At 54.2% G+C, this 13,414-nt stretch overlaps 1 protein-coding gene and 1 long non-coding RNA gene across 3 annotated transcripts; one reads left to right on the top strand and one right to left on the bottom strand.

The window, feature by feature from the left end:
- Nucleotides 1–521: 521 nt before the first annotated feature.
- On the bottom strand, nucleotides 522–1,559 carry LOC139999093 (uncharacterized). Its single transcript, XR_011804142.1, has 2 exons — nucleotides 1,428–1,559; nucleotides 522–1,391 (listed from the first exon to the last, which is right to left on the bottom strand). It is a non-coding gene; the product is annotated as an uncharacterized lncRNA (long non-coding RNA).
- Nucleotides 1,560–1,922: 363 nt separating this feature from the next.
- On the top strand, nucleotides 1,923–7,733 carry LOC139999092 (uncharacterized). Of its 2 annotated transcripts, XM_072025763.1 has the most exons (3): nucleotides 1,923–5,041; nucleotides 5,559–5,747; nucleotides 5,859–7,733. In XM_072025763.1, the coding sequence occupies exons 1-3, from the start codon at nucleotides 4,489–4,491 to the stop codon at nucleotides 7,280–7,282; spliced, it is 2,166 nt and encodes a 721-aa protein (XP_071881864.1). In that variant the 5' UTR covers nucleotides 1,923–4,488; the 3' UTR covers nucleotides 7,283–7,733. The 2 variants fall into 2 exon arrangements, with proteins under 2 accessions (XP_071881864.1, XP_071881863.1); XM_072025762.1 differs by having other exon boundaries at nucleotides 1,923–5,747.
- The last annotated feature ends 5,681 nt before the right edge of the window (nucleotides 7,734–13,414 follow it).

Below are 13,414 nucleotides of genomic sequence, written 5' to 3'. Positions count from 1 at the left end.
AAAGCTGGGGAGGGGGTCTTTATCAGGGCCTGGAGTGACAGGACATGGAGTAATAGCTTTCAACTGCAAAGTTAGATTTCTAATATATGTTAGGAAGAAGTTCTTTACTTATAGTACTTCACATCCTGTGCATCTGCCAACTTCTGCATCTTATGGTTGCCTCCCCTACTTAAGAGAGGATGCTGGAGTGCTGGGTGAAACACTCAGATCTTACAGAAACAAAGCAATACCTTACCTTTTGCACTCAAATATGTGCCCAGTATGTTCAGCTAAAGCAACTTCTACCCTACAGCGTTTTGTTGGAAGTTCCAATTTCCATCTCAGTTTCAGGTACACCAAATTTTCCAGCAGGATTTCCGGGCCAGTGTTGTCTGTCTGCGATAGACTGCTTTGCTAGATCATCGTTCAGTGCTCCCTCTGCCAGGCACAGGCCTTTTTGTCTTAATCCCTTGTAAGAAAACTTGCAGAGGTATATTTGCCCATTTGCAGGTAGCTTGTGCTCCTCTTGCAGCGATGGTGTACTTAACCCAGTATTTGTCCACGAATGACAACCCCTGTGGTTAGGCAAGGAGTTAAAAGTTTAAACAGCAAAAATCCCATGGCTTGCTGTAGCTGAGCAAACCTCCTCCTTGGCCTCCTCCTCCACCGCCTCCTCCTCTGCCACCTTCTCCTCCTCCTCTTTTTTTGTTTTTATTCCTTTTTATTTTGGCTTCCACTTCCACCACCACCTCCTCCTCCTCCTCCTCCTCCTCCTCCTCCTCCTCCTCCTCCTCCTCCTCCTCCTCCTCCTCCTCCTCCTCCTCCTCCTCCTCCTCTCTCCCCTGTCCAACACTCTGGCTCCCACTGCCCCCCTTTGGCCCATTTATAGGGAGGAGCAGCCACATCCCCCATTGATGACAAGCCTTTTGCATAATAGCTAACAATCGCTACCCAGGCAACCAGGCCACAAGCAACGCATCACAGAGCATCATCAAGTTGCTAGGAGCAGCCAGCTGCTACCTTACAGGGCTACTGTGCCATGGTCCTGTGGGATGACAAATGGAACTAGAATTAGGAGCAGCGGTCAACGCTCACCACCAGAGAGGGTCTTTTGTTTTGGAGTCCTCCGCCTCCTCCTCCTCCACCTCCTTCTCCTCCTCCACCTTCTACTCCTTCTCTTTTGTTTTTTTGGTTTTTTTTTGGCGGCTTCCTCCTCCACCACCTTCTTCTCCTCCTCCACTTTTTTTTTTTTTTCTTTTTTGCCACCACCTCCTCCTCTAGTATTCTACTATTTCTCCACCACCTTCTTCTCCTCTTCCACCTCCATCGTGTCCCTCTGCCTATCCCTTGCTCACCTCCTCTTTTGTCACCACTCCTACTCATGCCGCCACCTCCTCAATCTTCTCCGCCACCTCCTCAATCTTCTCCGCCACCTCCTCCTCCGCCACCTCCTCCTCCGCCACCTCCTCCACTGCCCCCTTCCTCTCTTACTCCCCCTTTTCCACCTATGCCTCTTCCTCATCCTCCTCCTTTTCTGTTTCCACCTTCTCCCATCTCCCCTCTCCAACACTCTGGCTCCCACTGCCCCCCTTGGCCCATTTATAGGGAGGAGCAGCCACATCCCCGATTGATGACAAGCCATTTGCATAATAGCTAACAATCGCTACCCAGGCAACAAGCAACGCATCACAGAGCGTCATCAAGATGATAGGAGCCGCCAGCTGCTACCTTACAGGGTCACAGTGCCATGGTCCTGTGGGGTGACAAATGGAACTAGAATTAGGAGCGGTGGGCAGCGCTCACAGCCATAGCCTCCCAGAGAAGCCGCCTTGGCACACCTGGTTCCTGGCAACTCCTCCTGCCATTTCTGGGCTCACGATCATTGCTACCAGCATGCCTTAGCAAGGAGCATGCAGAGGAAGTTGGCCAGGAAGCTTCTGCCGAGGTGGAGGAGGCTGTGGAGGAGGAATAGTCAGTGGGGCTGGAGAAGGAGAAGGAGGAAGAGGCAGTGGAGGTGGAGGAGGTGTTGGAGGTGCAAGAGGCAGGGAAGGAGGAGAAGGAGGAGGAAAATGAGAAATAGGTTTAGCAGGCGGGGGGCGAGGAGGACGCGGTAGACAAGGAGGAGGCAGTGGACAAGAAAAAGGCCGTGGACGATGAGGAGGAAGTGGAGGAGGAGGACGTGGTGGAGGTATCATAGAATCATTATTGTTGGAGGAGACCTTCACATTTTTCCGGTCTAGTCATCACTGTACTACCAATGTCACCCAATAAACCATGTTCCTAAGCACCAGCTCCAACCTTTCCTTGAACACCCTGCTCCTCTGGGGCCTCCTCCACAGGTCGCAGCCTCCTCTAGGGCAGATCCACCTGTTCCAACGTGGGCTCCTCCACGGGGGGGCTGCAGCGTGGGGATCTGCTCCACGGGGGACCCATGGGCTGCAGGGGGACAGCCTGCTCCACCAGGGGCCTCTCCCTGCACAGGCCGCAGGGGAACTGCTGCTGTGAGCCTGGAGCACCTCCTGCTTCCTGCTGCATGGCCCTTGGGGGCTGCACAGAGCTTTCCCACTCCTCCCTGAGCCAGACACTGCTGGGCAGCAGCTTTTGTTCCCTTTCTTAGATGGGCTCTCCCCCAGGCGCAAACATCATCCTTTTGCTCTGCGTTCTGGGCAGCAGCGGGTGGGTCCCTCCTGGAAGGAGCCTCCTGGAAGCGGCCCTGAGCTCCCATGGGGCAGCTGCTGCATTCTTCTCACAGAGGACACCCCTGCAGCCCCCCGCTCCCACAGCCTGGCCACGCAAACCCAAGCCAAGACACTGAGCGAGCCTCCCTGATTGCCAGGCAGCAGCTGGCTCAGCCTGGGACCCCAGGCCAGTGCCCACAAGACTCTCCTGGGCCTTCCAAAGCAAGCCTTGTGGGGACGGAGCACCCACAAAGAACGGACTCACACAACAGGACTCCTTGCCAACACCGCCTCACAGACACCTGGGCCTTGAGCAGGTAGCTCCCCTTGAGCGAGCTCATTTCCTTCCCAGGAGCTGAAATGTGCCGTTTCGGGGGCATTTGGGGGCTACAGCGTGCTGCTAAGAGGGATGTTGGAGCTCCTGCAGGGCAGTGCTTCCACTAAGGCAAGGCCTTTTCTGCATCTTCTACTGCCCTGCAAGCGAGGATGCTTGGGGCACACAAGAAGCTGGCAGGGGACACAGCTGCAGGGATTGCAGGGATTCCTAAAGTCATAGCCAAATCCAAGAAAGAGAGGAGGACGTGATGCTTTTGATAGAAAGGAGCTGGGTTTTGGGGCAAAATCCGTCCCTTTTTCTATCCCGGAGACACCCAAGGGCGTAGGACAGCAGCACTGCAGGGCAGCAAGAGATGCTGTGCATTTCTCTCGTCGCCCTGAGACAGCCACTGGGTGACGATGGTGCCAAGCGTCTTGAAAGAGACCTTGCTTTCTCAGGCCCAGGTGTCCAGCTGCACACCAAGGCCGTCCCTGGCTTCCAGGCGCAGTTGCCAGGCCCAAGGCCGAGCTCCTCTGCGAACCCCCAGCCCAGCAGACCTTGCTCTTGGCGTTGTGGAGCAGCCATTTCACGGGAGCCTTTTCTCCTGGCAGTCAGCTTAGCGCCATAAGCTCTGCCAGCGGGACGCCTGAGAGCCGTGGGAGCTCAGCAGAGAGTCACTGTCAGCCTTGGAGCTCACAAAGGTGGGTGGCCACAAGTGCCCTGAGCGTCCAGCTCGCATTGAGGACTGCTGCTGGCACTCGAGGCGTGGAGGTCGGCATGGTGCAATGGGAGACGCCACTGTCCTGCTGGTGGGACAAGAGACACTGATGTGCTGCTGCTGCAGGAGGAGACTTGAAGGTGCTGCTGCTTCGAGGTGCTGAGGAGCGGGCAGCCTCCATGCCGGTGGCTGAGCTGAGCATGCTCCTGTTCATTAGCGCTCTCCCCTTCCTCTCTTTTTCCGGAGGTGGAGAGAGAGAAACGCACAGATCTCTTTCTTTCCTGGTAGGAAATGGAAGAGCCTCGTATCTACATATTGGCCAGATTCTGCCTGGCGCCCTTGGGACTGGGGATCTGTGTTGATCTGTAAGAAAGAGCAATCGTCAGCACAGCAAATCCCCGTGACCTTGTGTCTATCAGCATCGTCCAAATCCCTCTCTAGAGCTGTGGGCTGGCTAAGCTGTGTGTTGGATGGTGAAAGTGGGAAATGGGAATGGGTTGGGAAAGGATGTGTGCGCCGAGAAATCCTTGCTGGGATGGGAAGACTTCCTTGGGGTGGAAAGGCATTGGGCTCGGAAATGAAAGAGATGGGAAATGTTCTCTGGGTTTGAAAGCATTGGGAAGCAAAAGCATTGGGATGGGCAGTCACGCCTGGGATGGGAAAGTACTGGGATGGGAAATCTTTAATGGGGTGGGTAACATTTATTGAAGTAGGAAAACCATGGGGAAGTCCTCCAAGAGAGGGGAATTCTTTGGGACGAGATCTCTTTGGATGAAGGGAAAAATCTGTTTTTGTTGATGGGAAATCTTTTGTATGGGAATCTGTTCTCATGTGAACTTGTCAGGATGGGAAATGACCATGAGGATGAAAGCTGGTCCTGGGCTGGGAAATGCTCAGGACGGGCAAGAGGCGGTGTGGAAGCGTCGTGGGCATGGCAAGTACTGCGTGGGAGGGAAAGCCTGCTGGGGATGGCCAAGTCTTGCGCTGGGCAGCCTGCTTGGCTCCAAAGCCTGCAGTCCTCCCCAAGATGTCGGCGAGGGGCTGGTCAGCCGTTGGGACGGAACCCCCGTTGCCCGCGTTCCCCAAGCAACCGCCCCACTCTCCAGCCACCATGGCAGGTCCAGCAGCCGGCTCCCGCTCCTCCCGGGGCTGCGGCCCTGCTGGCGAGCCCAGCGCCCCAGAGCTCAGCCCAGCGCCCTTTTTCCCACAGAGGGTTTCCCCAGATGGCTTCCGCGGCTTCCGCAGACGCAAAACTCCCCCTTCGTCGTCCCAGCCGTGCCGCCAACGGTGGCTGCCTGGCTGCTTCCCTCCCTCCCCGGAGCGACGGCGCTGCCCTTGCAGCCCCTGCAGGTACCCACCCTCCCCTCCGCGCTGCCCCAGGCCACCGTCTGGCACGTGGTGCCGGGGGTCCAGGGGCAGGTGCTGCAGCTCCCCGCCAGGGTGCAGCTGCCACCTGGGGGGCACCTCCCAGCCCAGGGGCACCACCTGCAGCTTGGGCAGCTCCTCGCCGCCGCCATGGGGCAGCTCCTTGCTGGGGGGCAGCTCCCCGCCGTGGGGCATAACCTGCAGCTGGTGCAGCTCCCCGCTGTGGGGCAAAACCTGCCACTGGTGCAGCTCCCAACCATGGGGCACCAGCTGCAGCTGGTGCAGCTCCCCGCCGTGGGGCAGCTCCCCCACACCGCTCCTCCCTGTGCCCCCGTCCATCAGTGGGGACAGCCCATGGTGACGGGGACACTGGTGCCCCACCATGCGCTGGGGCTGGGGCCGGGGCCCAGGGCCGTGCTCCATGGGGAGCTCCTGCACCCCGCAGGCACCTGCCTGTTGCAGGCCCCCGCCCAGCGCAACCCCCCGCCACCCCTCGTCCCAGGGCCTCCGCTGCGGGAGCAGGCGCTCCCCGCACCCCGCACCCTCAGCAGCAGCCGGGGGCAGCTGCCGGAGCCCTGCTTGCATGCCGTGGGGCTCAGCGAGGACCAGGGGCCCCCGCTGCCCGGCCCCACTCCCCCCGAGCCTGCCCAGGCTCCAGCGACCGCCAGCACCCAGACGGCGACGCCCGACGGTGAGTTTGGGGCTGGCACAGCCGGCCGCTGGGCGCCCCACACCCAGGGGCCATGGCAAAGCTGGCAGCGGGGGATGCTTGGGGGATTGCATTGGCTTGCTTTTTCCTCAGCGGCAACACTTGCAGAGGTGCCTGAGGAGCCCCTGGAGCTGCTGGAGCTGGGCCCCGATGCCTTCGCCGAGGCCTTTCCCCAGCTGGCAGGGGACAGCCAGCAGCTGCAGCATCTGCAGGACCAGCTCCCGGCTGACCTGGACAGCTCCGGCTTGGAGGAGCTGCTCAGCTGCCTGGATGCCGTGGAGCCCCAGGACGCCTTCGCCGCTGTCCCCAGCAGTCCTGTCCTCAAGCGCTTCCTCTCGCAGCTGCCCGACCTCTGCGAGGACATCGAGGAGCCCAGCACACAGGGACTGGCAGCCACCAGAGCGCTGGGTGAGGTCCCCTCAAGCCCTGGGCTGCACCCCGACAAGGTGCAGGCTGGGCGGGCGCTGCAGCCCCCTGCAGCTGCTGTGCCGCCACTCAGCTCCCCCCTCAAGCCTGCAGCCCGGCCCCAGCTCAGGAGAGCCCTGCCCAAAAGGCCCCCCCTGCAGGAATTCATCCCTGCCCGCAGGAGAACCCTGCCCCAGCCTCCCTTGGCTCCCCTCAAGAGGCGCCCCAACCCTGACTGCCTCCCTGCCCGCAAGAGACCCCTGCCCCAGCCTCCCCAGGCTCCCGTCCAGAGCCCCCCCGACCCTGACTTCCTCACTGCCCTCAGGAGAGCCCTGCCCAAACCTCGCCTGAGTCCCCTCCAGAGCCCCCCCGACCCTGCCCGCAGGAGACCCATGCCCAAGCCTCTCCCCAAAAGGCCCCCCCAGCAGGAATTCATCCCTGCCCGCAAGAGAACCCTGCCCCAGCCTCCCTTGGCTCCCCTCAAGAGGCCTCAACTTCTCCCAGCCCTCAGGAGAGCCCTGCCCAGTCCCCCTCGCAGTCCCCTCCAGAGCCCCCCGCCTGCCCCTGCGCCCACCGGCACCAAGTGGGGGGCCAAGCGCCCCGCGCCCACCAGCACCCCCAGCACAGCGCAGAGCTCCCAGCACAGGCAGCTGAGGCTGCCAGGCTCCAGCGCTGTGCCTGCTGCCCCCCGGCTCTTAGCTAGCCGCAAGGCCCAGGCGTTACCGGCACCACCAGGCAGCACGGCGGCAGCACGCAAAGCTCCCCTCAAGCAGGCGCCCAGAGCGCTGGGCCTGCCAGCCGCGGGGGGCCAAGCGCAGCGTCTGGCTCTGCCCACGCAGCCGCGCACGCTGCAGCGTCCGGCGCAGCCCCGCGGGGACTACGTGCCCTGCGTGGGGCCCTGGGCGGGCGGCGACGCAGCGCCCACACCGCTGGAGGAGCAGGAGTCGTCGGTGCCCATCACGCCGCAGCAGCGTCCCGAGCGGGAGCGCCTCAAGAAGCTGGCCCAGGAGGAGCGGCAGCGGGCGGCCCACCACATGAGGATCGGCCCCGGGCAATTCTTCGAGCAGCGGCAGAAGGACCACGCCAGAGCCTACTCTTACGGCTACCCGTGACCGACCTCGGGCTTCTCCTCGACGGCCCCCGCAGCACCCAGGCCCGCTCAGCACGCAGGCAGGCACAGAGACCTCTGCAGGCACCTGCTCCAGCTTCAGCCACGCTCCTCAGCCCTTGCCCCTCTCGCTTGCCCTCTCCCCTTTCTCGTGCTGGACCTACGCACTGCTTGCCACTCTCAGGGATGGGCAACGGCAAATGCCAATGGCAAATGCGCGCGCGCCTCACCCAGGAAGGTGGCAATGGCAAGCTGGGGGGATGCTGGCAGCAGCTGGGCTGGGAAAGCTTGCCCATGGCAACTGCTGCTTGGGACACCAAAGGGCTGAGAGACAAGACTTAGCTCTTCTTTCGGGGCATTGCTCTTCTTTGCTGCCTTCTGGATTACATTCCTCTCCTTAGGTGCTCACTCAGCAAGGCCTCTGCCTGCAGAAAATTTTCTGCAGAAAATGCAGAAAATGGGTGCATGGCTGGATGGATGGGTGGGTGGGAGTTGGGAATTCAGCCTTGGGATCAGAACTGGGACGTTGTTGGGATAGGAAATGATCAGTGGGATGGGAAGTGATGATGGGGATAGGAACTCATTGGCACGGGAAAAATGGGTTTTATTTGTATTAAATTTACATTTTTAAATTTTATTTAAATTTCTGAGTTTTATTTTTATTAAATTTAAATTTTCAAATTTTATTTAATTTACTGAGTTTTATTTTTATTAAATTTAAATTTTTAAATTTTATTTAATGTACTGGTTGTATTATTTATTTCATTAAATCCACTTTATTGACTGTGTTGTACAGTATGGCATTGTTTCATTATTAGAAAATGATAAGTATTTACTATTATTAATTAAACAATATTTACATATTTTATACATTATAAATTATCAATATTCTCATTTCTAATTTTGTTTGTTTTTATTCCTTTTCTACCCTATTAAACTCTCTTTATCCCAGTGCACTGCTTTGGACTTTAGTTTTCCTTCCGAGTCGTTGTGGATTCACTCCGGATGGGGGGACATTAGCGAACGCCTGTGTGCTTCAGATCCAAGGTCACCTTTGCCCTCAACTCAAGATCCATGTTTGCATCTGTTGTCATGAAGCAATGTTAACAACAGCAACAATTAAGTTACCTTATTTATTATTTCATGTTATTTCGTGATTTCATGTTCAGTTATTTCATGCAGCCCGCTCCCGCTGCCCATGCCCAGACCGGGCATGGATGTGGGCATGGCCAGCACGGACGGCAGAAAATGGGTGCATGGCTGGATGGGTGGGTGGGAGTTGGGAATTCAGCCTTGGGATCAGAACTGGGAGGTTATTGGGATAGGAAATGATCAGTGGGATGGGAAGTGATGATGGGGATAGGAACTCATTGGGATGGGAAAAATGGGTTTTATTTGTATTAAATTTACATTTTAAAATTTTATTTAATTTCCTGGGTTTATTATTTATTTAATTAAATCCACTTTATTGACTGTGTTGTACAGTATGGCATTGTTTCATTATTATAAAATGATAAGTATTTAATATTATTAATTAAACAATATTTATATATTTTATACTCGTAAGGGGGTGTCGAGAGGCAGGAGACCTTTTCTCCATTAACACCAGCGACAGGACCCACGGGAACGGGGTTAAGCTGAGGCAGGGGAAATTTAGGCTTGACATAAGGAGGGGGTTCTTCACAGAGAGGGTGGTTGCACACTGGAATGGGCTCCCCAGGGAAGTGGTCACTGCACCGAGCCTGTCTGAATTTAAGAAGAGATTGGACTGTGCACTTAGTCACATGGTCTGAACTTTTGGGTAGACCTGTGCGGTGTCAAGAGTTGGACTTGATGATCCTTAAGGGTCCCTTCCAACTCAGGATATTCTATGCTTCTATGATTCTATGATTCTATAATACATTATAAATTATCAATATTCTCATTTCTTATTTTGTTTGTTTTTATTCCTTTTGTACCCTATTAAAGTCTCTTTATCACAGTGCACTGGTTTGTTCTTTTACTTTTTCTTACATTGTGGAGCCCAAAACTGCACTCAGTACTCAGTACATGGAATACCAAGAGACACTGCCTGTCATTTTCTCTTCTCTGCAAAAGCTCTGTTGCTAACACTGTCCAGAAATCACCACTGTCACAGACAGTAGTAGCATTCCCTCCTCCCACAGTTGGTTCTTCCCCCCCAACACTTAGACACCATCCAGAAAAATAAGAAGAATAATACTAATAAAATAAAATAAAATAAAATAAAATAAAATAAAATAAAATAAAATAAAATAAAATAAAATAATAAAATTAATTAAAATAGTCAAAAGCCGTCAGGAAGGCAGTGGTGCAGACTGTGGAGAGCCTGGGTTCAAATCCTTCTTCTGTGAGGCTCTGAACCTATATCCCACCACAATCTCTCTGCTAATGTATGGCAGGGAAAGGAGGAAGAAAGAACATATCTCCTGCACTTTCCATTTATTGTTGAATGACAATTCTGTAGACTTATAAAGCCTCAATCAGTGAGATACAGGGTTCTTCTCACACTGTCTCACTGTGCCCTAAGCGGAACAGCTCTAATCTAATAGATGCTTCACCACAAAATCATGAGTCATCTGCAGTTTTGAACTTTTCTGGGATCAAGTCCCTTCAGATGGTTGAGGAATCTGCTCCAGCACCTATGTAAACTGGTGCTCTACTAAGCTAGTGAGTGAACAAGAGAGAAATCCTCTGCTAGATGACTTGACAAATTGGGTCTGAAAATAGTGTTGAGGCAGAATAGTCCACGATTTTTGCCTTGGGTGCACAGAGGGATTGGGTGTTGTAGACTTCTTTTATTCTTCATTAAGATAAACATTTTCAAAAATGTGCTTGTTCAACCTTGCTCCCACTGTGTGCATGGGAGGGAGATAACTGAAAGTGGGGAGCGTTGCTTGGATCCTGCAAGTGGCTGAGGTCCAGTGGGGTTGGAGGCTTTCTTCCTCCTTTTGGAAATGCAAAGCAACCCTGCACCTCCCCTGCACTTGCAGAAGGATCATGACAGCCCAAAGCACAGCGGCTTTGTAATTGCTGCATACACTTCGATCGGATTTACGTGGCAAGGGTTTGGTAGCAGGGGCCTGCAGGGATGGCGTCTGTGAGAACAATCCAGACAACAGCCAGCTCCAGATAGCTCCAAAAGGGCCCCGGCGCTTGCCAGAGCTGAGCCAATAAGCGATGTTGTTTGCACCTCTGGGAGAGCAGATGTAAGCAGGGGGAAATACTGCTGCACAACAGAAGCTGGAAGAGCAAGGAGTGAGAAGCAGCCCTGCAGCCCCCAAGGTGAGTGCAGCAGGAGGCAGGAGGTGCTCCAGGCTCACAGCAGCAGTTCCCCTGCGGGCTGTGCAGGGAGAGGCCCCTGGTGGAGCAGGCTGTCCCCCTGCACCCATGGGTCCCACATGGAGCAGATCTCCACGCTGCTGCCCCCCTGTGGGTGGAGGAGCCCCCGGTGGAGCAGGTGGCTGTGGCCTGGAGGAGGCTGCGGCCTGTGGAGAGCCCCCGCAGGAGCAGGCCCCGGGCCGCAGCTGCAGCCATGGAGAGGAGCCCCCGCAGGAGCAGGGGGGCTGGGGGGAGCTGCCGCCCAGCCGTGGGGGACCCGTGCTGGAGCAGTTTGCTCCTGGGGGATGGATGGATGGATGGAGCCCGTGGGACGGAGCCGTGTGGGAGCAGTGCTTGAGGAGCTGCTGCCTGTGGGCAGCCCGTGTGGGATCAGCTGGGGAAGGGCGGCATCCCATGGGAGGGACCCCACGGGGAGCAGGGGCAGGGAGGGACCCTGAGGGTCACTCTGCTGAGTCTGCTTTGCCCGTCACGATACTTGTTGAGCCATCGCCCTGTCCTTATCTCAGCCCTGGAGCCCTTTGCATCGTATTTTCTCCCCCTTTCCCTTTGAGGAGGGGGAGTGAGAGAGCGGCCGTGGTGGAACTCGGCTGCCCACCCGCTTCGAACCACCGCAGTTGCAAAGTCCTGGGAAAGATTTCTTTCAAGAAATTAAACAAGGTGTTTAACAAAGAAATGCAGAGTTTCCTTTTGAAGGCTTCCTGGAGAATTGGGCTTCTTTCCTATTCCCAGCTCAGAGGAAGGGAATTGTTGATTTCACCTTCTTTTTTCTGACATGGAAATCAAAGGTGAACTGCTCTACAAGGACGGGCAACGTCTCAGAATCAAGCTCTTTTGCTCTGTAGTCCTTTCTCAAGGAAAAGATTGATCACCCACCTTCCACAGATGTAGGGGAGCAGAGAATAATTTGGGAACTACTCTAATTCAAGTCAGTTTGGGCATAGTGGTACTTCCCTAGCTGTTTCTGAGACAGACGCATTAGCAACAGAGAGTGTTGTGCCGTCACTGGGAGGCGCCTGCGGTGATGACTTCAGAAACAGAACTGAATTGTGTCACCACAGCACTTTGGCAACAGCTGCCTCTGTGCACGTTTAGCTGGGAGGCACAGAGAAGGGTGCTGGATGCGATGAAAGCACGTGAGGATTTGTGGATCTCCCCTTGAGGTGCACAGAGAGGGACCATGCCCTTCTGTAAGTGTTTTGATGCTTGGCTGCGGAAAAAAATGTGGTTTTGTTGTGAATGCTTCATTGTAGTATTCTGTAGTTTGTGTCAAGTCCTTACAGAAGCCTCAAGGTTGGTACTTTGCTCAATGATGGAGCTGCACAGAGTGAGAACAGACCCAATGTACGGGTGAGGGCCTCTGCACGTTCTCTTCTTCCTACAGACGATCAACAAATAAGGGGAGACAGAGAAGAGTGTGCTGTGGTCCTCCCATAGACCGCAAGTACTAAAGCATAAACAAGAGGCTTAAGAGTCCCCCTGTCATGTTAAAATTCAGGCAGCAATGGACTTCCTCACACGGGCTGGCCTGTCGACTAGTGTCTCAGGCTGTGGCGTATGAAGATGCACTCCATCTGCTTTCAGGGTAGCAATGGCAGTGGGCAAGCTGCCTGACCTTAACATTTGTCATTTCATTTCTCACCTGAGTTTTGGTGGTTCTCCACGATTCATTCTTGGACTAGAAAAAAAAAAAAAAGTGAATTTGGATCAAAATAAAAGGATAAAAGGATTTCCTTTCCATTAATTACATGTTCTTACCTTTGTAACAGATTTGGTTATTGACTTAGAAGGCAAATATCTGGCCAGACTGCAAGACTTGTGCTCGCAGCGTGGGACAGCTCTCGTAAAGGTGATTCAGGGCAGTTTCTGGAAAACAAGACATCAGATCTCCCAAACAGCTTTCTTTGTGCTAATGTAGGAAGGGTGAGTAAGTGTAAAGGTAAGAGCCCAGATACCGTAAGAAGCAGAAAGTATGAAGGAAACTTCCTTCTGGCTGATACAGCTCCATATCTAGTTGTCAAGTATGAAGAGAGCAGTGCTAAGTTTCTTGGGGAGAGGTAAAAAAGAAGAGACTGGGAGATTGTAAAAGGAAAAAGTGGGATTCCCTATTTCAGGAAATCCTAGGAACTGGAAATAGAGATTGGAAGAGTGCTTTAAGCCAAGACAGACATGTCTTAAAACTAAAACCTAGGAGTTGAATGAACCAAGAAATGAATCCCTTTTGATTATGCAGTTGTGTCCAGTGTTATCTTGGGAAATATGGTTTCCACATAAAACGTATCTGGGGCTTGAAGTTCTCCTAAGGCCCTTCTCTGTGTATTCCCTACTGTTTGGTAAGCGCTGAGGTCACACTGCAGACAGCAGCACGTCCTCTCCCCACTACTTAGCTGTCTGTTCTCACAACACGTCTAGGAACAGAATGGCTTGGACACAACTGCGCCTAGGACCGAGTTCATTCAAGCTGCTGGACGAGGTAAAAGCTCTGGACAAGCGAAGGGGAGGGAGGGATGGGTGGACATACAATATGATCACTTTAATCTCATTTCTCTAAGAATCCTGGCTGAGAAAACAAAACAAAACAGAATCAAAAAGAACAGAACAGAACAGAACAAATGAAGCAAGCAGCTAGCTTGCTGGAGACATTGTCTGGGAAGCAGTGAAAACACTTGCAAACAAAAACACGTCAAAGGACTAACTCTTTGAGCTTAATTCTAATCCAACAGCATAACCTCAAAGTCCTGTTTCTGTTCGTAACAGGCTGGTCCAGTAACATGTCCCA

The sequence above is a fragment of the Anas platyrhynchos genome, chromosome 19 (assembly GCF_047663525.1).
Source record: "Anas platyrhynchos isolate ZD024472 breed Pekin duck chromosome 19, IASCAAS_PekinDuck_T2T, whole genome shotgun sequence".
NCBI classification, from domain to species: domain Eukaryota; kingdom Metazoa; phylum Chordata; class Aves; order Anseriformes; family Anatidae; genus Anas; species Anas platyrhynchos.
The sequence above is the reverse complement of the archived record's forward strand: the minus strand, read 5'-3'. Positions and strand labels throughout refer to the sequence as shown.

What these genes read in the sequence shown, in the direction of transcription:
- LOC139999092 (XM_072025762.1), top strand. Translation starts at nt 4,505, where the DNA reads ATGGGAATCTGTTCTCATGTGAACTTGTCAGGATGGGAAATGACCATG. An exon ending in CCAGACGGCGACGCCCGACG is followed by an intron (nt 5,748 to 5,858) that starts GTGAGTTTGGGG and finishes CTTTTTCCTCAG; the next exon opens with CGGCAACACTTGCAGAGGTG.